Here is a 24,251-nt window from a genome sequence, read left to right on the forward strand (position 1 = left end):
ACCACATGTAAGTGGAATTATATCATATCTGTCCTGTGTCTGGTTTATTTCGCTTAGCATAGTATTTTCAAGGTTCATCCACATCAGAGCGGGTATCCGTGTTTCATTGCTTTTTATGGCTGAATAATATTTCACTGAGTGCATATACCACAGTTTGTTTATGTATCGATGGATGCTTGGATTTTTACACTTTTTAGCTAGTGTGAATAATAGTGCTGTGAACATGGGTGTGCAAGTATGTGCTCAAGTCCCTGCACTCAGTTCTTTTGGGTATATTGGCACGGAGTGGGATACCCATTTCACATTTCCACCAGCAATACGAGGATTCCAGCTCCTCCACCTTCTCACCAGCACTCGTTATTTTCTCTTCGTCCCCAGCCACACCGATGGGTGTGACGTGGCATCTCATCGTTGTTTCACTAACGAGTGATGACGCTGAGCACCGTTCCCTGTGCTGAGTGGCCATTTGTGTGTCTTCTCTGGCGAAATGGTATTCAAGTCCTTAGACAATGTTTTAATGGGTTGTTTGTTTTATTGTTTAGTTGTAGCTCTTCACTTGTTCTGGGTATGACTCCCTTACCAGACATGATCTGCAAATAGGTGGGTTGTCTTTTTTTACTCTGCTAACAGTGTCCTTTGATGCACAACAGTTTTTAATTTTCATGAAGTTTAATTTATCTATTTTGTTGTTGTTGCCTGTACTTTTAGTGTTATATATCTAAGAAATAATGACCAAATCCAGGGTCAGGAAGATTTCACCCAACGTTTTCTTTTAGGAGTTTTATAGTTACAACTTGAACGTTAATGCCCATTTTGAATTAATTTTTGTAAATGGTATTAGGTAAGGGTCCAACTACATTCTTTGCCTGTGAATATCCAGGGTTCCCAGCACCATTTGTTGAAAAGACTGTCCTTTTCCCATTGGATGATCTTGGCTCCCTTATTGAATGTCAGTTGACCATGTACGCAAGGGGCGATTTCTGGGCTTCCTCTTCCATCTCATGGCGCTGTACGTCTGTCCTTGTGCCAGAGTGACGATTAAAATGTGGATAATGCAGTGTCTTTTCTTCCTAAAAAGCCTTCGTTGGTGCCCATTGCACTTCACATCCAGGCCCTTTACAAACTCCTGCGAGAGCCTGCGTGACCCCTGTCCCGCCTCCTCTCTCACTGTCTCCCTTGCACTCCCGCACCGTGCTTCAGACACCTGGCCTTCTTTTGGTGCCCAGAACACAGGCTTCTCCGCCCCAGGGCCTTTGCACTTACTCTTTCTTCTCCCCAGCACGTCTCCTGGTTGGTCTCAGTGTAAACGCCACCTCCTCAGAGAGGCCTCCCCGACCACCTGTCCAACCAACGTGGTCTCCCTCTGTGCGTTACTCGTTCTCTAACTCAGCATCCTGTTCACTTTCTTTAGAGTGTTTGTCACAGTCTGTGTTTGTTTCATTTGTTTGGTAGGTAACTGCTCTCTCACCCACTAGAGGTGAGGGTGGGGCCGTGTCTGTCTTGCTCATTGTTGTGTCTGTGGGCCCTGTCACACACTAAGTCCTCATTCAGTGTTCTTTATGACTACGTTGATTTTCAGTCCCCCAGTCTCCCTGGTCTTGCAGCTCTATTGCCCGTTATTCATTCTTGGGTCCTCATTTCAAAATCCAAGTAGCACATTATGGATTGGCCGCTCTGGCTTAGGTACCTATCCCTGATTCAAACAGTTGGGTTCAGGGCAGTGGGGTCATGTGATATTAACAGGGCCCCCATCTCCTCAGCGAAGTTAGTGGATGGGACAGATTCTCTCTGAAGGGGGTATAGGCCAAAGTCAGTTTCAAAGAGCATGAGCTGGGCAGGAACTCTCCTAAATGTGTCTCTTACGTCCCCTCATATAGTAGATGATTTAAAAGCGCAAACTAGCCCTGGCCAGTTTTGCTCAGTGGTTAGAGCGTTGGCCAGTGGACTGAGGGTCTCAGGTTTGATTCCGGTCAAGGGCACGTGCCTCAGTTGCAGACTTGATCCCTGGCCCTGGCCAGGGCGTGTGTGGAAGGCAACCAATCGATGTGTTCTCTCACATCAATGTTTCTCTTTCTCAGTGTCTCCCCCTCCCTTCCACTCTCCCTAAAAATCAATGGGGAAAATTTCCTCCGACGAGGATTAACAAAAATAAATAAATAAATAAGCGCAAACTAAAAGCACCTGGTGAAAATGTCTTCCTCCGCTAGTGGCCATAAACAAGGATATAGATTATAAACTCCCTAAAATAGGAACTATGGCTCTTTAGTTAACGCGGTATTCCTGGCACCAAGCACAAGGCTCAGCCTTGGTTACTTAGTAAATACTGGTTGAATGAGTGAATGGTTCAGTTTGATTGAAATTAGAGAGTAGCCTAACCCAGTGGTCGGCAAACTCATTAGTCAACAGAGCCAAATATCAACAGTACAACAATCGAAATTTCTTTTGAGAGCCACATTTTTTAAACTTAAACTTCTAACGCCACTTCTTCAAAATAGACTCGCCCAGGCCGTGGTATTTTGTGGAAGAGCCACACTCAAGGGGCCAAAGAGCCGCATGTGGCTCGCAAGCCGCAGTTTGCCAACCATGGGCCTAACCCATCAGAAAATATATGAAGGAAAGGAAAACGAGCCTCTTTGATCCCTCCCACCCCAAGATACAGCTACACTCATTGGCCTGGGTGCATTCCGTCTCAAACGGATGCCAGTCTTCTTGTCGATGAATTGAACGTCTCGTCTCTTGTGGCAGCATTCTACGCCAGGACAGCTGTTACACCATCGACCATTCTTCATCATCGTATATTGAAATCTGTCAGGAAAAGCATAAGATTGTTTGAAGCTGTTATTGATCTCTTCTTTGGCTCAGTAGATACTAGTAAGACACGGATGCGTTAGGAATGAAACACGTCATGGGCACAACATAGACCTCTCCCCGCCGGCACCTGATGTTTCTGGGAAGTCAGTCTGCAGGTGACTTCAGGCCAGGATAGAGCAGGGTCCTGTATGGTGCCTTCCCTTTCCATCCTGAACCTAAGGACTGAGGCCTGCACTGGACGCTGCCTGCCCCTGCCGTGTGGGAAGGAAACCTGTCAGGCTTCTCCCCAGGAGGGCGTGGTTTTGTTGTTCCGGACTGGGGCCGGGGTGTGTGTGTGGGGGGTGGGGGTCGGGGGCCCTCAAGGGTATTGGTCTGTGCTATTTAATTATCAGAAGAAGGGCTTATGGTGGACTCGCTCAGCATCTGCAGATTTTCACATTTGAGGTGTCGACTGTGTGGAGCCTCCTGAAGCCTGGCACGTGGTGGCCTGTGTTTTTGCTCAGGCGCAAAGCTGAATCGCGCCTGGGGACGGTGGCGCAGCAGGACGACTCGGCCAATGGGGATTGAGCTGCCTGTCCAGCAGCCCTAACTCAGCGCAGTTTTGTTCTCTCCACGTGGGGCTGAGTAGGCTTTTTTTTGTTTTCATGGGTATTTGATGGGAGAAATTATATTCCATGTGGTTTGCCAAATTGAGAGATTAGTGAAAGTACCAGTATATTTCCCTTGGGAACATCAAAGCTTCTGTAGTCCACAGCTACGATCGCAATGTTGACAGCTGTTCTTAGTATTTAACTGGCTTGGATCTGTCTTTCAGAGCAGGTTGACTCACGTGGGTACCACAGCATTCGTCTTAGAGCATTCACGAGTGAGTTAACCTGGTTTAAAGCTGTGGGGACTCTGGGGGACATTTCTGATGCCTTTGTGGGTGATGGGGATGCTCATTTTGAACCTTTTCCAAGGCTAAAATTATTGCAACCATTTTTGGTGAGATAGAAGTTGGAGACCTTAACCATGTAATTACGTATGCATTAGAATGGACCAGAAATCTTTCATTACTATTATTATTGTGTTATTGCTATTAGTAGTTTCCACATTTATGAAACGCTCACTGTGCGCGGTCAGTGAGATAAGTGCTTTTGACGCGTTTACCAGTTTAACCCTCACAAACAGCCGGCGGTAGGTAGTCGTGATTGTGCTGCACTGACATCTGCATGCTTTGGTCCCCCCTCCCTTTTTTTTCTTTCTCATCCCCACGTCCACAGGCTTTATACACTTGTTGCGAAGTGCACGTCTTGTGTCTTTTTTAAATTTTCTAAAATTTTATATTGGTTTCATAATAAAAAATGATATACATCCTTTAGTTTTCTGGATCATATGTAGCGTTTCTTCCATAGCTACATGTTGGGTTTTTCTTTTTCTTTTTACAAAACCTTCAAACAAAGAGAGCTATTGAGACCTGTGGACTGTGGACAGTCCTTGTAACGGGCCCTCGGCTCTCGTTGTCCTTTGAGGGGCTGCCGCGTGGAGCGGAGCAGCTGGGTGGCCGCTGATGGTGCGGAGCTGCCTGATCCACTTCCCGGATCTGGCTGGCGCTCATCTTGTAAGGCGCTGCCGGGGCGAGATGGGGCGCCACTCCTCGGCCTGTGGCTGCTCGGAACCAGGGGCTCCGGGACTTGCACGCACGGCAGGGCCCTGGGGGCTCCCGGTACCCGGTTGGAAGAGGAGTGTTGAAGCAGTGTTTGCTCAGTTCTTCACATGCGCTTGAGAAAATGGTGTCGGTGTGGGTTAAGGAACTCGATGGAGATTATGAAGAGGGGAAGTCTCTCCCCACCCCAACCACCCTCTGGTGGCCGACTGCTCCGATGCAGGGCGCCCCTGCCTTCCTCCCGCCTGTGCACTCGGCTCAGGAAGACTGCGCTTTCTAAAATGGGCTTTCTCTTCCTCCCTCCTACTTCCTGCCCCGTGTTTCCTTGGAGAGGTGCTAGTGAGACTGCGGCTACCTTAAAAGGCAATGCCCATGCAGTAGAAGGATGACTCCCAGTGCTTTACTGGATATGTATATGTATATGTATATGTATATGTATATGTATATGTATATGTATATGTATATATTTGTTTCAGAGAGAGGAAGGGAGAGGGAGAGAGAGAGAGAGAAAGAGAGAGAGAGAGGAGAGAGAAACATCAATGATGAGAGAGAATCATGGATCGGCTGCCTCCTGCACACCCCCTACTGGGGATGGAGCCCACAACCCAGTCATGTGCCCTGACCAGGAATCAAACCTGAACTCCTGATTCATGGGTCGATGCTCAACCACTGAACCACACTGGCCAGGCTACTGTGACTCTTTATACAGCCCCAATGCCTCCTAGCCAAAATGAGGAAGCAGAGGGAAGGATAAACTGCCCTCCAGCCTCCTGTGCTGGCAGTAAAGTCGGTGACCCCCGATGTTTTTCAGTTCTTCTTCACTGGCCCGAGAGGAAGTAGAAATGCCCCAGTATGTGGCCATGAATTGTCATCTTTTTGCTGCATCTTCACAGGTATTTTACTGCAAAGTTGAATCCCAGGAACTGCCCGTCAGGCGTTCTCTTAATGAGAACTCCAAGGCAGATAGATTTTGAAATGGAGGGGTAGGTGGCCTCACATTTCTCGGTAAAACAGTGGGAAGGTCATCTGTTAAAGAAAGGGTGTTTCCGGGTGCTGACTGACAAGTCGAGGACAAGGAGGGAGATGCCGTGCGAAGTGAGGAAGGGATGGATGAAGGAAGTGACGACGGCCCTGGTCCAGAGCGCGAGCTGGTTGTGGGCCTGGTGCCACGGGAGCTTTTGTGTCTCCGAGCACAGAGAGGGAGAGCTTCCTGGGAGGGAGATTGGGAGCCGGTGCTGGGCTCGGTGGGCAGGAGAAGTCCGCAGAGCCCAAGATCCGTGTCGGTCAGGGCAGCGTTGGGGGATTAGCCACAGATGCCCCGCTAGAACCTGCACCAAGAGAGCCAGACAGCCCGGTGCTGTCCGGACGAGGCCGTGCCGGTGAGCGGACGCGTGATTGGGGTGTTCGTAGTGGACGCCAGAGCCGAGAAGCCAAGTGAAGTGATCAGATCTGACCAAGCAGAAGGCCCTGCGCTCCGAACGCCAGATCAATCATTGTGACGGACGCGGAGTTTGCTGCGGACGGTGGCCAAGGACCGATGATGAGAAAAAAAATCTGCACCCAGATCGAGGCCTGGGTGGTCCTCCTTCAGCCAGCAGTCGTTCCCCCGCTGGGGAGTCTTATCCCTCCCGGGTGCCTCACAGGCGCCGGGTGCTCAGCACCTCAGCAGCCTGACCCCCCAAATATTTCCCCTGTCCCGTGGCCCAAGCAGAATAGGGTCGAGATGAGAATGTCTCCTCTGGTCCCTGCACTCTGCACCCTGGCCTCTCCCTGAAGGAAGGCGCTGGATGTGCCGGGAGGGTGACCAGGAGCCAGGACCTGGGAGCAGCACTCACCGTCGGGGATGGTTCATGGGATGCTCATTACACCCACTTTTAGACCAGGACCCCCCCCCACACACCCCCACACACACTTTTTTAAATGGAAATATTTAAACTTTCTTGCATCCCTCTGAACAGTACTTTCTAATTCAGGGGTGGGGTGTGTGTGTGTGTGTGTGTGTGTGTGTGTGTTCTGCATATACCGGGTCAAATGGGTCTTCTTGACCAGTATGCGTATTTTTTTAATCTGCTTATGTTGGAAATCATCTCTCAAAGGTCCCATATATCTTCCAGAATAAATTGCATTACAGCAATGAAACCTTCTCCAGTTCCCTGAGGCAGCGTTGGCTGTCCGGCCCCTGACCTCCCCCAGCACCCCATCCGTGCTTCTGTTGTGGCATCTAACCAGGTTGTGCGGTGATTGATCTGTTTATGTCTCTCGCTCCCACTGGTCTGCGTGCTGCTCCAGGCCAGGGATCGTGTTGCGTTTGTCTTTATAAGCCCAGCAGTTAGCACAGGCCCCGAAAAAGAGGTTCTTGATCAGGTTTGCAGGACAGACAAGTGTTTAAACAGAGCTTCTGAGTGTGTAAAGGCAGCATTACAATGGCTTAACTATATAACTACAAACAAGCAGAGCGTTTTCTGTTAATGATATTGTTACACATGTTGTTTAGCATTTATTGAGCGCTTCCTAAGCCCCGGCACTGTTCTAAGGCTCATCACATGCTTTCTTTGGTCGCATCCTCTCCACAAGCCTAGAAGTGGCTGCACTCACTGTCCCCATTGTAAAGATAAGGGAACTCACCTTTAGAAAGGACAAAGGAAGGGGTTTGCCCGAGATTACGCAGCTAATAAGTGTGGAACTGACGTTTGAACCTGATCGGTTGAATACCAAGCCCATAGTCGTAACCACGCATTTCAAAGGAAGGAGATGGGCGGTGGGGGTGGATCTGAAATATTATTTTAAAGACATCCGTTACATACACTTTTGGAGACTTTATTCTGGGTTAAAGTACCGTTTCTGTGATTTCTGCACCTGCTGTCACGTGCACAGGGCATGATGAACCGAGACTACGGGGAGGCCCAGCCCCGCTTTGGAATGGAAACCGACAGCAGCCCAGGGCTGCAGGGCCATTGCGCAGGGAGGAAAGAGCCTTTGTTTTTGAAAAAGCATGCATTTGTATTGGTTTAGGAAATAGTCTCATCTAATTGCCTATAATATTAAACTAGTAATACTTTCATTTATATTGGTTAATGAATAACATTTTGTGCTTCCTGTTTCTTATGTTTTCTTTTAAATTAATTAGTTAAATCATACAAATAGGCATTACTGCTTGGATGTTACTTTCTCCCAGAAACAAACCGTCTAATGAGCACTGTTACCGTTTTGGCTGGTATGTGGAGGTTCACGCGCTCCCCCTGGGTTTGTGGGTTTAAGTCCCCGCAGGAGTGTCAGCCCGAGAACTGGCGCGCCCTGGTCACCCGGAGCTGCGGCGTGTTCAGCATGTCACCGTCCTGCCCAGTACAACTTCCCTGTGGAACCGTGTCATCTGTTCCGTGTGGTCGCCTCACGGAGTCACTTGAAATGTGACTAGTGCCAGTGAGGAACTGGATGTTTTCATTTTATTTTAATTAATTTAAAAGCACGTGTAAATGGTGCCCGTGGCTCTCGTGCTGGATGGTGCGAGCACGCTGACGGGACCCCTCCCAGGGCCTGGCAGATCAGCCACATCATTTGATTTGCCTTCTCCTTTTTCTCTTGGTGCGTGACCAAATCCGATGTAAGACAAAACTAAGTAAAATAAAATGGACATCGTGTCTTCCTTTCTTAGCATTGCCGACCTTAAATACACGCTAATACCCCTGAACTTCTGCACCAAAACGAACACAAGAGCATTCTGCTCCTGCCAGCCCGGCGTGGCTCAGCGGTTGAGCGTCGACCAGGAGGTCACAGTTCGATTCCCGGGCAGGGCACATGCCCGGGCTGCGGGCTCCATCCCCAGTGTGAGGCGTGCGTGAGGCAGCCGATCAAGGAGTCTTTCTCATCATCCATGTTTCTCTCTCTCTCTCCCTCTCCCTTCCTCTCTGAAATCAATAAAAATATATATTTTTAAAAAAAGAATTGTCCTTCCTTCTCTCTCGGTTTGCTTGTGAGTGAGCATGGCTGTCGGGGACGGCCTGGCCTCCTCAGGAAACCTCCGGGCTAGGGCGGCTCTGTGGGTAGTGCCCTGACACCTTGATCCGTTCTGCAAACAGTGTTGGCATATTCCGGTTCCTTTCTCATCTTAAAATCATTTTCAGTGTGTTTGTTTCTCTAGAAAATTTCATTGCAGTTTTGGGTAATATTTGCAGAGTTTCGTGTAACTTTCTCTCATCATTTAAAAATCTCTCTCTTCTTAGTGGTTGTGTTTTCTTATTATCATTCTCTGTGTGTGAGTTTGTTCTTTGTTTTTAAACTCAGACTTGCCGATGATCTCTCGCATGTGTTTATCAATCCCGCTCTCTTTCTAAATCTGCCATTTCTTGATCCCTCCCCCTGCTCTCCTGCGTTTATTCCATTGTTCTCTTTTGTATCTTCTAGAGCTTAATGAGTAGTTCATTGTGTTTATTCTTTCTGGTTTAATAATGAAAGCATTTTAGATTATGAATTTTCCTATAAATGTAGCATTCGTTGTATATCTGTTTTAATATGTACTATTCTCATTGTTGGTTTCTGAATAGTGTCCAATTTTAGTTTTCCTATTTGACCCAAGAGTTTTTTCAGATGTATATTTTTTAATTCTCAATTTTTTCTTCCTTTGATATGAATTTCTCATTCAGTGGCAGTATGCTAAAAAATGATTAGTACCATTTCTGTTTTATAGAATTTATTCATGTTTGCTTTCTATCCAATACTCGATGGTTTTTAAGAGTTTAGTCAATGTTCTTAAAAGGTATGTATCCTCTGTTTTACCTTGATAAATTAAGTTTTTTTCTATTAATTATGCTTGTTAATTTTATTCCTCTATAAATTCTTACTAGTGTTTGCCTTGACCCATCAGTAAACATACTGAAATTTCCCATTATCGTTTTATACACTCTATTTATAATAGTTGTTGTTTCATAGTAAGTCTGTAATTACTATGCTTTGAGAGTAGATGGATTTACTTGTCCATGTACTATAACTTTTTAAAATTTGGTATTTTTTAAGTTCTACCATCTGACTTTATTATTCCCTCATCATTTTCTTTTCTTTTTTCCACCCCACCATGAATATTTTTTCCTTTCCTTCCTCTTTCACAATTGTTTTATTGATTTTAATCTGTCTCTTGCTGGTAGTTGGATTTCAGTTATGCTCCTAATCTTTGAGTCTTGTTTTCCCTCTAACAGGGGTGTAGCCATTCATGTTTATTGACATGTCTGTGCTGCTCTCCCTGGTGACCTCCAGGAAGGGCGGTGCCAGGTTCCCCTTCTTTGCCCCTCTCCCTCCCTCCACCCCTCAGAGTGCAGATCCGATTGAGCGGGTTAGAGCGCATCCTCCTGAACTCCTGGGTGGGCGGCGCTGCATTCTCGAAGGGCAGAGCACACGCGGGAATGTCCTTTCTGGACTCTTCTCCCAGAAGAGCAATGGGCCGCAGGTGCGCTGTGCTCGGAAGCGACAGCGGCCGGCTCTGCTGGCTTCGGACCGGGAGGGTCTCAGACTGCCTTGCTCTCCAGTTTGTTTCTAACCCTTTTGGGCCAGCCGGCAAACTGATGTTCTTTTTCTTTTTTAAAAATATTTGTTTTATTGATTTTAGGGAGCGGGAGAGAGAGATAGAAACACCAATGATGAGAGAGAATCAGTGATTGGATCGAGCCCGCAACCCAGGCGTGTGCCCTGACTGCGAATCCAACTGTGACCTCCCGGCTCACAGGCGGACTCTCAGCCACTGAGCCACACCGGTCGGGCCAAGCTGATATTCTCATTGACTCTTTGGGGCATTTTCTCTGAGCATCTACTTTTTGTTCACTGTGATATGTGCTCTGCATTTCAAAATTCAGAAACTGTGCTTTGCATCTTGAAAGCTGATCACAGATTGTTGCATATCATAGATCCACTGGCCTCCCAAATTGTTAGTGATTAGCCACCGCCTGAAACTTCCTCGTGCTTTTGCAGTAAATTTGTTTCAAGGAACATCTGCCCCGATACCTCAGCTGTTTCCACATTTTAAATTATGGGCTTGTCATAGGTTCAGGGATTTTTGTTTCTTTGTTCTTCCTTGTAGGGTGGATTAGTTGCCTTAGAACAGCAGATTGCGGTTAAGAGCAAGTTTACTCACGGTCACATCCAGCCCCACATTCTAAGTCAGGGGCTGGCTCTGCCCCACACGTGCGGGCTCACGGCCAACCCGCTGTCCTCACTGTGGACAGCAAGGCCGCTCGGTCATCGAGGCCCTGGCCAGTGGAGGGGAGGGAGGGTGTGGGAGAGGCAGCCCTCTCTCGGGGCCTGGGCCCCTCGTGCCACTGGACCTCTGACCCACCTGCAGGTGGAGGATGGAGCCCAAGGCCACCTGGAGGGAAACGCGGTCCAGCCACGTGTCTGGCTGCAGTTCCGTTTCTGTGGGATGTGGCGGGCGTGGATTTTGGTGGCAGTCAGAACTCTATACCACGTGGAAGGAGTAGGGGGAGAAGGTTCGAGGCACTGGGCGCTGAGCTGGGCTCCAGGAGGCACTGCTCCTTCCTCGCCAGGTCTCCTTCCAGCGAGGGAAGCGCTCACAGGTGTGTGTAGGTTTAAGTGGTCGGGTCAGAGGGTTCTGGGAATCAGGAGGAAACTGCTGACAGAAGCAGCGTCTGCTGTGGTGAAAGGATTTTCCCTGTTGTTGTTGTTCATCTCCTCGCTCACTGGAGCGCCGTCTCCTCTCATGTCAGCGGGTGTACCAGCCCTCACCAGGCACCAGCATGGCACCCTCCCCTCTATGAAGCCAGCGGCCCGAGCCGGCTGCAGAGCTGGGGGCTGCCATTCTGCACGCCAGCCTGGGTCACTCTCCCAGGGCGACCGGAGGGGCCTTCCCACTGCTGCCCTGACACCGCCCCCCCCTCCGCCGTCCCCCCCCACACACACACCCCCCACGGCCGCAGGCTCTGCCAGCATGAGCTCAGGGCTGCGGGTTTGATTAAGTTACCACTCGGCTGCCTCCCCCTCGCACCCTGATCGGATTCCTTGGCCCTGCCTTCCCCTGGTTTCTTGTGAGTCATGAATTCTCTGTTTCCAGGGCCGGCATAGATCTCACCCCAGTTTTACTTTCCTTCGGTCATTTCAGTAGGAATTTGGCCTTCCTCTGTTTCCATAGTTCCCGTTTGATAAGTATTTCGTGACCATCTATACCATGTGCTTAGCTTGGGGGGTGCAGTGGTGAGAAGGAAGCTAGTCCCCGCCCTGTGGAGCTTCTCAGCGGGGCAGAGGGAGTCGTGAGGAGAGAAGGCCTGAAGGGAGCCGTCCACAAAGAAATGGGGTCACAGTTCTGAGTTGGGACTTACAGGGCACCGGGGCCAGGGAATCCCCTGCAGCGGGACTGCGGTGAAATTGAATGAGGAGGAGGCGTTCACGAGGGGAGGCTGCGAGAGGGGGCGTCCCAGGCGAGGGAGTGATGCGTGCCCGTCCTCGGGTGGACGGAGTGGGGTGCTGGGATGGGCAGGATTGTGGGGCGATCTGGTTTGCAGTTTGCTGAAACCACCGGGCTGCAGTGTGAGGAGTGGGCGGAGAAAAGCGATGGTGGGTGGCTGTGTGCCTTGGTAGGAGGCGGTTGCCGTCATCGGGTGAGAGGTGACAGTGTTGGATGAAGGTGGCTGAGGGAGAGGGGAGAGGGGACAGAGTTGAACAGGTCAGCTTGAGGTCTGAGTTCAGTGTCTGTGGGTTTTATGATCAGAAGTTCAGAGGGAGCTAAGTACCTTCTAACCATCCATCGTTAAACAGTCCTTCCTTTCTTCTTCTTGAACCTTTAAAACAAGATGAGCAATAAGCTTCTCGTTCCAACCTCAACGAAGGAAAGGGCGTTATTGCTGTGCCCGGCGGTGTCCACACCCTGAGGTTACGTCTCGTGTGAGTGAATGAGCGCATCACCGCGTGGCTCTCAGCTCCTCTTCCAAGCCTTTGAGTCCTGGGTGGGGCTGGCCGGTGAGGAGATATCCCAACCTCCAGTCTCCCCAGAGTCCGATGTCAGACATTTCTAATTGATTGCAGCTCTTCTCCAGGTGTGACCTCAGAATGCTCCCCCCATGCCCCTGAGGCAGCCTGTGCCAATGACACTGGACTGGAAACCTATTTGCTAGTCCCTCCATTGAACCGTGAGTGGCCGCTCACGATCGAAGGAGAAGCTAACACTGGGCCTCTCAGCTTCCCCTGTGGGAATGGCAGTCACCCAGGAGCCCTCGGCTCGTCTGGCTCTGGTGCTTTAGAATCGGCCTCTGCAAGTCAGGAAACTCGGGGTCCCAAGCCGCTCTCGGGTTCCATCATGTGCTGTGAGGCCCAGCACTTCCTGAACGCTGTGAGCTCACTATGGTTCACAGTGAAAGGACCCGATTAGAATCAGCCAAGGGACTGACAGGGACGGAGGGCAGGAGAGCTAGTCCAGGGCAGGGTCCGCCCGCCTGCCCCGAGGGCGAGGACAGCGGTAACCCTCCCGGTAACGACACCTGGAGTGTTGCCAACCAGGGGGGCTCACCTGAGTCTGGGTGACCAGAGGCAGACCTGATGCCATGTGACCCAAAGCCCCCGTTATAGAGGACGGCACTGTCCATGTGACGCAGAGTGGTGAACAGACGCTCAGGGCATCTCCAGGCTTCGGGGTCACCTCCCAGGAGCTGAGGGCACAGGCGACCTCCTTGGGCGAGTTACATTCTCTCCGGCACGGCCTCTTCCCTGCCTTCAGACACCAGCAGTGCGATGATCTGAGCCAGGAGAGTGAAGCATACACAAGAATCTTTTTATTTGATTTTAAAAAATATTCTGCAAGATAAAGATTAGGCATAAAAACTGGACTTGGCCCTGTCGGCGTGGCTCAGTCCAGTGGTTGAGTGTCAACCTATGAACCAGGAGGTTACAGTTTGATTCCCGGTCAGGGCACATGCCCTGGTTGTGGGGGGCATGCAGCAGGCAGCCGATCAATGATACCTCTCATCATTGATGTTTCTAGCTCTCTCTTCCGCTTCCCTCTCCCTTCCTCTCTGAAATCAATATATATATATATATATATATATATATATATATATATATATATATACCTTTTTTTAAAAAATAATTTCTTTCCAGGGAGTATCGCCTTCATGCTTTTCCATCTTGGAATACGTTCACATTTAGAATCGATGCTGTTGTCTCCACTCCTGCGGGTTAGGTGTCTCCCGCACTTCAGCTCCTGAAGGCTGGGGGCCACTGTCTGAGGGCCTGGCCGCCCGAGGACCTGGCCCTCTGAGGGACCGGGCCGACGGAGCTTCAGACAGAACGTTAGCTGTTAGGCAGGCCCAGCTCGGGTGGGATCTGGCTCGCTCATAGGATGGATACAGACAGAGGGATGGATACAGACAGAGGGACGGATACAGACAGAGGGACGGATACAGACAGAGGGACAGATACAGACAGAGGGACGTTGCCGTGCTGAGCAGCTACCTAACCGAGCGCTCTCTTGTCGCAGCTCATTTCCAGCGATGCCGATGGAGCCATCCAGAGGGCCGGGCGGTTCAGAGTGGAGAACGGCTCTTCGGACGAGGTGAGGAAGCTCCGGGCCCGCACTGTCACCAAGCGCAGGGCTGTGTGAGCGCACCGGGCGGGCGGGGGTCCTCGCTACCCTGAAGTCTTGCCCGAGGGGAGCAGGAGGGAACACAGCTCCTCAGCGTGGCCTGAAGCAGAGGGGGAAAGGCCGGTGCTTTGTGTGGAAGGTGCTATGATGGGGGACACAGACCCTTTCACGATCTGCACGGGAGCCAGGGAGCCAGGAGATGGGACCAAAGGCCAGTTCACAGCCACGGCACCCTTTGTGCACGGCCCCAGTCCCAGGCCGGCCCCTGGTCACTGCCTGTGAGCAGCAAGGTCCTGGAGAGAGATGCCAGAAATCACTGTGGTTGCGAAATGCCCTGTCTATTCAGCGAGGACACGGGAAAGGAGGCATTGCTGCCCCCACTCCTGGGCCAGGCCCTCAGGCTGGGCTCTCAGTTGCTTTTCTTTCTTCTTTCAAACTTCCACTACCCACTACCCCTTGGGGCCTCCCCCAGAACTGCAGAGGCCGTGTAAGTGCCCCCATTTTTTTCTTCGCTGCCTCCTGGAGAGGTTGCCATCACCGTGCTTCAGCAGACCCCAGCTTCAGGGCCAACTGGCCTGCCTGAGCCCCCGCTCCCCGCCTCCTGGGTGCAGGTCACCCGGCCTTTCCGAGCCTCAGCTTCTTCATCTCCAGTGGAAACTGTCTTGGGACAATGGAGAGGACTCCGTGAGCTGAGCTGGGGGAGCTGTTAGCATGGTGCCTGGCACAGAGTGCGCACTCAGCACGTGACGGCTGTCACGGTCACAGCGGCGGTGATCCTGGCGCCTGAGAGCCAGCCTCGCCCTGCTGAGCACCCTGCAGCCAATCCCTGGTGAAGGGCTATAGAGTTGCTCAAGGCCAACTTCACCATTGCCCTCACGGAGCACACCCACGTACCCGGACGCCCACCCTCGCCTTGTCCCGTCTCGGGCTGGGCCTCTGAATACGTGTCCACATGCTTCTTGTCCAGAGGGTGCCCACTGACCCACAAGGAAGAGGGGGCTCCCAGGGAAATGTGCTCCCGAGGCTTGAGCACAGCCCTCCCCAAAGGGCTGGCTGCTGAGACGACAGTCCTGTCCCCACAGCTCAGGCAGCCCGGGGCGCCCCGGCCGCTAGGTCAGGAGCAGAAGTGCGAACCCTCCGTTTCTAGCGCTCAGGGCGCCAGCACCCGCCACGCTGAGCTGCTGCTGTGAGAACCTGGCACCGGAGACCGCCGAGGTGGCTCACCTCGAGAAGTCCCTCTGCTGCCAGAATTGGGCAAAACGTCAGCCCGGCCCCAAAGGAACAAACTGCCCTGGGCTTCCCCCGCCAGCACCCGCGCCAGAGCAAAACCACGCCTCCCAGGACAGACAGACGGAGCCTCCACGTGGGCCTAGGCTCACCTCGCTTGGATCATCACAGTCCTCGCCCGGGGATGTCCCCTGTCCTGTCACATGCCGAAGGCCGTGTCCGGGGACCCCACTGGGGGTTGGAAATCCCCTGTGGAGCGTGCTGGGCAGCAGTGGCCCCGAGCCAGCCTGCCCGGGCCCTCGTGGCTCCACACTCAGCAGCGGCATGGCGTGGGCAGCTCCCTTACATCTTTGGAACCGTTTGCTAGAAGGATCGATTTCACAAATCACTGTGGTCTGTTGTATCCCAAACACAGGCCCGTCTCCGATTGCTCCTGGGAAAGACGATAGCCAGGCTCGAATGTGGTCTCCGATCTTGTTTCTACCAGAGACACTGAGCATGAGCGCTTCCTGCAGCTCGTTGCTGTGGTTTGTATCGCTGGTCTCAGGGAAAGCTCTGGCCGGTGTTACCGCCCAGACTAGCAGGTAACCTGAGGATCCGAGACTCTGGGAAAACAAACAAAACGGGCAGGGCTGCGGCCGAGTCAGAGGAGCAGGCAGGGCCTCGGAGCTCCATGTCGCTGCCTAACAATGTCCAAACCCACGAACAAACCAATGGCAAAACCACTGCAGCGTGGGGCAGCTTTTCCTTTTATTATCGAACTAGTGGCCCGGTGCACGAAATTCGTACAAGCGGCTCAGCCCTCGCAGCCTGGTGGCTTGCCTCAGCCCTCGCAGCCCCGGCTTCGTCCGGAAGGCCATCTGGTCTAATGAGCATATTACGCTTTTATTATTATAGATTTTAAGGATGCTCTCTACAGAGTGGATACTGTGTCCGATATGTGATTTGCAGACGTTGTCTCTCGTTTTGTAGGATGTCTCTTCACTGTCTTGAGTGTGTCTTTGAAGCACACATGTTTTTAATGTGATGGTGTCCCCTCCATCTGTTTTCCTGTTGTTGCCTGTGTTTTTCATGTCACATCTCAGAAACCATTGCCTAACCCAAGGTCGGTTGGTCGCTTTCTATAGTTTCTGTGGACATTACCGTAAAATGTTAAATTTGCCTTTTATTTTTCACCATTGTGGGTACAACGTCTTCACCGCCGTGGCTGGTGCTCCAGTGTGTGACTTGGTGCCCACGGTGCTGTTTCTCGTGTGCCGGTCGTGGTTCGGGTTCGGAGAGCTGCCTGGTCGTGCGGGGGAAGCACACACCAGAATTGGTGTGAGGATCGGAGGGCGGGTTCGCACTCACTCTCTCCAGACACCTTCAAATTCCCAGCTGGGAACTTTTTCTAACCGCCCACGTGGTGGAGGGGGAACCCTGTCTCCCTTCCCGGGACTCCCGCCCAGCTGGGTTCTTGGGGGCAGTGGTCTCTCTGGTTCCCCCTCCCCTTCAGTGTGTAGCCCTTCGGGTCCCAGCTTAAGTGGAGTGGGGTGTCTCCTGTCAGCCCGACCTGCGTCTGTGGGTCCTGGGGATTTGATTCTTTGCCCTCCTGCCCCCGGAAGTCACCAGCAGCCAAATTTCGTTTGCCAGGATTGACGACTATTCTCAGGCTAAGAAGCGCTTCCGAGCTCCACTACCGCTCCGGGTTCCCACTGCCTTTCAGTTTGGGTTGGTCATTTCATACTATCATAGCTCGCCAGTGCTTTTAAGATGGCTTTTAATATTTTCTAGTACTTTTAGTTTCTTCAGTGGGAGAGTTGGTTGAATAACCTGGCCCACCAGTACCAAACCTGAGTTATAACAGGAGCGTCTTTTACATAATATGTCAAGTCATTCATCCAGCCCACGTTCAGAGGGTCAGTTCTCAGTGCCAGGCAGTGGTGCAGGGTGGATAAGACGGCAGTGCAGGGTGGATATGATGGTGATAGAGGGTGTATAAGATGGCGGGGCAGGGTGGATAAGACTGCTGTGGCCCCTGCCCTCAGGCTCACAGGTGTACAGGTTGATTGCAGCTCTTGGTGACAGCTGTGGAGAAGACAGCAGGGCTGTGGCACAGAGTGAGGAAGAGCCTGCTTAGGGTGGTCAGAAAGGCCTCCTCAGGGCAGCACATGAGGCCGTGGCCCTGTTTGTGGTGAAGGACCCACTTTTTAATTGCCAGTCTGTTGCAGACCTATTTTCTGCTGTGGTCCTACTATGCATGACCAGGATGCCCGGCCCACCTCATGCACTTACCACCAAGTTCAGTTACACCCAGATGGTCTGGACTCCATTAAGGGGTCCCGGTAATGTCAGATCGCTGTCACGTTTCCTGCATGCTTGCTTCCCGTTCCTGGACGCTGGGTCGTGCACTGGTGGCAGTTTGCAGCAGCACCGTGGACCATACCTACTCCTCAGGGTTCATCTGGGCCAGTCCCCCGCCCCTGGCATGAATCCTGCAGCTGCTCTGCCAGCAGCCACTCTGCCAGCAGCCCGCTGCCGGGCCCTCCTTGAAGGTCTCCAGTAAAGAGAAGCTTGCTACTCCCTTCATAGGTTTTTTCCTTCCTGATGCCAGCCAGTTCTGATACCCGCTGAGTGTCCCGCAATTAAACTCACTTCCAACACAAACCACTAGAGCTCGTGTCAGACTCCACAGTTCAAGGGCTCAGCCCACTGGGCAGCCTTCACATCAGATGCCAATTGTGAGGATCAAGTCCCAGGTCACAAAGTCAGGGGTGCCCACAACCCCCCTCGGGCTCACTCATTTTCTAAAATGACTTGGAACTCGGGAAAACATGGTACTATTATCCTTTGATGGTAAAGGACACAGTTCAGGAACAGCCAAGATGAAGAGGTGCACAGGCAGCGTGTGGGTGGGGCACAGAGCTTCCCTGGACCTTGGTGTGTGCACCAGCGGGAGCTCCTGAGCCCCGGGCGGAGGGCTCTGTGGAGGCTCCGTCACACAGCACCTCTGATGAAACCACTGGCCATTGGCGATTGGATCGTTCAGCCCCTCATCCAGAGATTTCAGGCTGGGTCCGAAAGGTTTTTGGGTGTTTTGTTTTAGATTTTTATTGATTTCAGAGAGGAAGGGAGAGGGAGAGATAGAAACATCAATGATGAGAGAGACTCATTGATTGGCTGCCTCCTACATTCCCCACACTGGGGATCGAGCCTGCAACCTGGGCATGTGCCCTGACCTGGAACTGAACTGTGACCTCCTGGTTTATAGGTTGACACTCAACCACTGAGCCACGCCAGCCGGGCTGGATCTGAACGTTTCAAGCTTCTAAATCAAGGCTTGGTCTTCCCAGCGCCCAGCCCCCTCCTGACGCTCTCCAGGACCACCAAGAGCGGCCTCCTCAGAGCCAAAGACGCTCCTATCACCCTTACCACTCAGGAAGCTCCCAGGGTTGTAGGAGCTCCGTGCCAGGCCCTGGAGACAAATCCCCCAAAAGCAATTCATACAGCACCCCTAAAGCAACTGATCTCCCTTCTCGGCATCTCTGGCTGCTAGGAAGTTTGTTTTAAGTCAGTGGTTCTCAACCTTTCTGATGCCGCGACCCTTTAATACAGTTCCTCACGTTGTGGTGACCCCCAACCATAAAATCATTTTCGTTGCTACTTCATAACTGTAATTTTGCTACTGTTATGAATCGTAATGTAAATATCTGTGTTTTCCGATGGTCTTAGGCTCTACAGCAGCGGTTCTCAACCTGGTTGTGACCCACAGGTTGAACGACTCACAGGTTGAGAACCGCTAGCAGGGTCGCCTAAGACCATTGGAAAACACAGATATTTACATTACGATTCATAACAGTAGCAAAATTACAGTTATGAAGTAGCAACGAAAATGATTTTATGGTTGGGGGTCACCACAACATGAGGAACTATATTAAAGGGTCGCGGCATCAGAAAGGTTGAGAACCACTGTTTTAAGTGAACAGAATTCATCTGTCTGTCTTGCATTCCGAGTTTCCGTTTGCGTTCTCTGTAGCCGTGGTATAAGGCTGAGCCCTCGTCACCCTGCTGCCTCCAGGCATTCCAGGACACCTGCTCCTCTCCTCCCGAGACCTGGCCTCCGCTCCCCTCCTCACCTCCCTCTCTGTGCTCCCTGGGCACGTGTGAGGTCCTAACGAGCCCTTTAAATTGAAGTGCTCACCTCTGAACTCAGGGCCCCCCAGGCACGAGTGAAGCAGGCCAGTCCTCTCCCCTTTTTATGAAGCCTGATGACTCATGGGGAACCACAGCACCCTCCCCCACCCGAGCTGTTAATGGCTGTGAGGCGACATCATGTGTAGCGGGGACAGTTTTGGAGTCAAACGAACCTGGGTTCAGACCTCAGCTCTATCACCTACCAGTTTATGAGGACGCCTGTGAGCCTCCTCTTCCTCGTGGGTGGAGTGGGGACACGCGCCTGCCCCCTAGCAGCGGCCCCGCCCTGCCCTGTATGTTGCACCTGCAGTTTGTATTTGCACCTCAGTGTGGGGTTTTGCCTTGTCCACTGAATCGGATCTCCTCAGTGTGTCTGTAATTGCTACTTGTCAGGAGTTTCCCGACATCTTGATTCTGTCACCTGCCTGTTAGCTCCCCCCCCCCCCCCCCCCCCCCGCCAAGCGTTGGTTGCCTTGTGCTTCCCCTGCCATCTGTGAGCTCCTCTGATTATTAATTGAAATGAGTGTGACCCTGGGTGGCGCCCTGGGGGCCTCCCTGACAGCTCCTTGTCTATCAATTAGGATCTGGCAGGGCAGGGGCGGCCTTCCAGCTCCTTACAGACCTGTCCTCCCGGCACGGGAGGAGTCTCCACAGGCTGTTGGGGGATACGTGCACGCGAGCAGTCTTTGGGGAGGGCCATTAGCAGTCATTAAAGATGCACACGGCGTTTAGCCACAGCTCTATGTGAGGATGTGTGTGGTAGCATTATTTAAAACAGAAAAACACCCACACCTGGGAACTCCCTCCATTTCCATCAGTGGAGGAGTGATTATGGAAATTAGATCCATTTGAACAATGCAGTGCTTCCCAGCTGTTGGGAAGGCGAGGTGCAGGTAGAGGTAATGCCACAGAAAATCTCTCACGTGCAGTGTTAGACAGAAAAGCGAGTTCCATAATGATTCGTACGATACCGCCCCATGTCCTCAAAACAGCAAAAACAGATAAATATGCTCGTCAGTATGCAAGAAAGTTCCAGAAGGGCACCTACGAGTTTGATAGCCATTTCCTGTAGAGAATGAAAGCGGGAGGTCGGGAAGGAGTTGGGAGCCTTAACTTCCCACTTTAGGCTCTTTTCTGCTCTTTACATGTTTTACTAGTATGCATCGATACGCAACTGAAGTGTTCGATTTCTTAAAAGAATCTGTATAGTTGTTAAAAAGGACAGGGCAGATCCATATGTACTGACATGGCAGTATTCCTAAGGTATTTTCTTTAGTGAAAAAAAACACATGTTTTAGTATAATATCTATGATACCGTCTCATTCATGAAAACAAATGGTATGTGCAGATATTTACATGTATATATGTATGTATGCATGTATGTATACAGGTGTGTGTGTGAATGTGGATGTTATGTGTGTATTTATGTATAAAGTAAGCACATCTTTGAAAACTCAGAGAGATCTGGGACTATCAGCACAATCTGGTAGCGTGGGTATAAAGGGGAAGGAAGTGGACTGGGCATGGAGGGTGGGGGATAGAAAAGGATTTTAATTTTTGTGTGACTTCACTTTTTTTTTAAGTAGCTTATATTTATATTTGCAATTTAGAAAATTTTAGTCTATTTTTTAAAGCCATCTTCTTTACTGCCCGTGTCCTCTCAGCAATGTAACCTAGAAGCGGAAGTAAAGGCAGTTTCAATGGTGCACTCATTCATCGAGCTCACTGTAGAGGAGACTGAAAGCCCACAGGCGGTAGATGAGCCGCGATCGGATTTGTGGTGTGAGCGTGCGGACTCCCTGCTTAAAGGCAAGCAGATTCCAGGAGGGTGTGCTGTATGGACTTCGACTGAGTTCAGAATGTCTTGGCCAGACGCAGTCTTCCTCCTCCTCATCCAGGGTCTGCCCGTGGGGTGAAAGAGGCAATGAAGGCCGCGGGAGCGCTGTGGGCTGTGGACCCTGACGCACGCGTGTGCGGGTGCTCAGTCTCAGGGCTCCCTCGGCACGTGGGCGCGCCCAGGCCTGTCTGCAGCGTCATGATTTCATAATCCCTCGTAGCAAACGATTATCTAAAAGGGCATGAGCCCGGCCGGCATGACTCAGTGGTTGAGCATCGACCTCTGAACCAGGAGGTAACGGTTCGATTCCCGTTAGTCAGGGCACATGCCCGGTTGTGGGCTCAATCCCCATTGTGGGGTGGGCAGGAGGCAGCTGATGAATGATTCTCTGTCATCATTGATGTTTCTCTCTCTCTCCCTCTCCCTTCCTCTCTGAAATCAAGAAAAATATATTTTTAAAATATAATAAAGTAAAAGGGCGTGAAACAAATGCGGGTGTTTGGAGTGTTAAACTTCAGTTGCCTCGAAAACATTCTCATCAGAATATTCCCCTGCTCTCCTTGTTGGTGTCAAATAAAGAGCGTGTTTCCGTGCCTCTGTGGCCCGGAAGTGCCGCGGACAAACCTTCTGGGCGCCCCAAGGTTGATGAAGCTGTGCTGGTGTGAGAAACATCCCTCTTCTTGGGGAGTACACCTGAAGCCCTGCGGAATGTAGGGCTGTTCTTTAGGCAGCTTATTCTTAAGGGACTGAGGAGTGTGTGTGTTGTGTGTGTGTGTGTGTGTGTGTGTGTGTGTGTGTGTGGAGAGAGAGAGAGAGGGAGGAGAGGGGAACAGATGAATCTGTGGATACAGTGTTAACAGCAGGTGGGCCTGGTAAAGGGCACACACATGCGCTTTTCCTAGTCTCCTGGCCTTTATATGTCCACATCAATCGCTGAATTTTTGAAATTCAAGAAAATTCAATAAAAAGCACACTAATACTAAGATACGTTAACGTACTTTTTCACTCCCTGATGGATTAAAAAGGCAGAACATTAAGAAGGACACAGAAGATGGCGTAAGGTTAAGACTTCTAAAATGGAAAGACACCTCGGGAACGGGGCCTTGCTTCTGTTTCCGCCCCACGGCGTACCCTCTGCCGCCGGAGCCCACGTGCTGCCGCTCTCCCGGCCGCTGAAGCTGGTGGAGATGCTGTGGGGCCGATTCTTAGGAAGGGCCCGGCCTGGTGCCTGGACGCGGAGCTCGCTCACTGAGTGTCCGCATTTCCTGAGCCATGAGAGAGACATCCCGTCCACTTTATACAGTGACACCCGCCTGACAGCACCACAGAAACGCATGCGGAGGAGGAACCCGCGACTCCGGCTCCTAACAAGTAGGACACGTCGACGGGTGCCTTCAACCCAGCAGCATCAGGAGAGTCCTGCACCCCGGGCCGAGTGGGCGCATTCCAGAAGTCTAAGAACCTCTCGGCACCGCAGAGCTAGTGTGATTCATTACACCACTGAGATTTCCCTCATTTAACCTGTTCTCTCACTAGTCACCCACAAAGGCTTTCAGTAAAATTCAATAGTTGTTCCTAAGAAGAGCCTCTTTGTAAACTTGGATTTGAAGGAAACTTCAACGTGATAAAGCAACTGACCACAGACATCTAGGAAATCACTAAGACATGTCTGAGCCAGAAAAGTCTGTGCCAGCCCTGGCCAGTGTGGCTCAGCTGACTGGGCGTCATCTGTGCACTCAAAGGTTGTGGGTTCAATCCCCAGTCAGGGCACATCCCCGGGTTACAGGCTCAATCCCCAGTGGAGGGTGTGCAGGAGGCAGCCAATTAATGTCTCTCTCTCTCTCTCTCTCTCTCTCTCTCTCTCTCTCTCTCAAAATCTATTTTAAAATCTTAAAAAAGAAAAGCATGTTCCTGCAGTCTGTCTATACACATGGCACAGTGTAGACACCAAAGGAGTTTTAAACTCTATATTCATTATGATTCCATTGGGGCAAAATGACATATGTTTGCACACGCAGGAAAAACATTACAGGAAATCATACCAAATCATTAATAACGATTATCTTTGGACAGAGGGTTCCGGTTACTTACTATGATTGTCTGTATTTTCCACATTAATTGAGTAATTTTTATGATAAATTCTTAAAATTCTACAAAGAAGATGAACTCAAGATGCTGGAGAGAGACCTTCCAGGTGAAATGTGCTTCCGGGGTGACAAGCAGAAGGGCGTGCCTCTAGGGGGCACCAGCTCCCAAGGATTGCGGAAGCTTCGGACCAGAAAGGAGAGAAACTTTAAGCCCAAGTTATACTCGGGTTAGAAGAAGCTGAGCCCACTGGGTCGCTTGGTCCCTTTTCCCACGCCCCCGGATGCTCCTGTGATGCCACTTAGACTGGGCGTCTTTTCTAATGACAACGTGGGCACAGCCCAGTCTGTATGCTTCTTGTTGTTAATCCTCACCCGGGGATATTTTCCCATCAATTTCTAGAGCGAGTGGAAGGGAGGGAGAGACACAGAGAGACACATCGATTGGTTGCCTGCTGCACATGCCACCGCCAGGGCCGGGGATTGAGCCTGCTAATGAGGTGCATGCCCTTGACCGGAATCCAACCCAGGACCCTTCAGTCCATAGTCCGGCGGCGCTCTATCTGCTGAGTCAAACTGGCTAGGGCTGTTCATATGCTTTTAACCATGACTTTTCTGGTTGTTTGGCCTCTGGTTCATTGTCAGCTTCTTGTTTACTTTCTAAATAAGCCTCCTCATGGCACAACGTTGTTCTGTTGCAGAATGCCACTGCTCTGCCAGGGACTTGGCGAACAGCCGTGCACTTAGAGAACCCGGAATACCACACCAGATGGTACTTCAAGTATTTTTTAGGACAAGGTAAGTATGCCATCCTGGTGGCTGGGAGGGAAGGGCATTCAAAATGAAAATCAGTGTTGGTGTGATGTGCAAGTGCCCTATCTGTGCGACACTGACCAGTTTAAG

At 51.1% G+C, this 24,251-nt stretch overlaps 1 protein-coding gene across 1 annotated transcript in view; it reads left to right on the forward strand.

Moving 5' to 3' along the window:
- Positions 1–24,251, forward strand: part of GARNL3 (GTPase activating Rap/RanGAP domain like 3) — a 100,066-nt gene that overhangs the window by 32,600 nt on the left and 43,215 nt on the right. The window contains exons 4-5 of the mRNA XM_054727572.1: positions 13,923–13,997; positions 24,050–24,146. Coding sequence (XP_054583547.1) covers positions 13,923–13,997; positions 24,050–24,146 — 172 coding nt within the window. The remainder of the gene's footprint in view (positions 1–13,922; positions 13,998–24,049; positions 24,147–24,251) is intronic.

Source organism: Eptesicus fuscus, chromosome 15 (assembly GCF_027574615.1).
Source record: "Eptesicus fuscus isolate TK198812 chromosome 15, DD_ASM_mEF_20220401, whole genome shotgun sequence".
Lineage (NCBI taxonomy): Eukaryota > Metazoa > Chordata > Mammalia > Chiroptera > Vespertilionidae > Eptesicus > Eptesicus fuscus.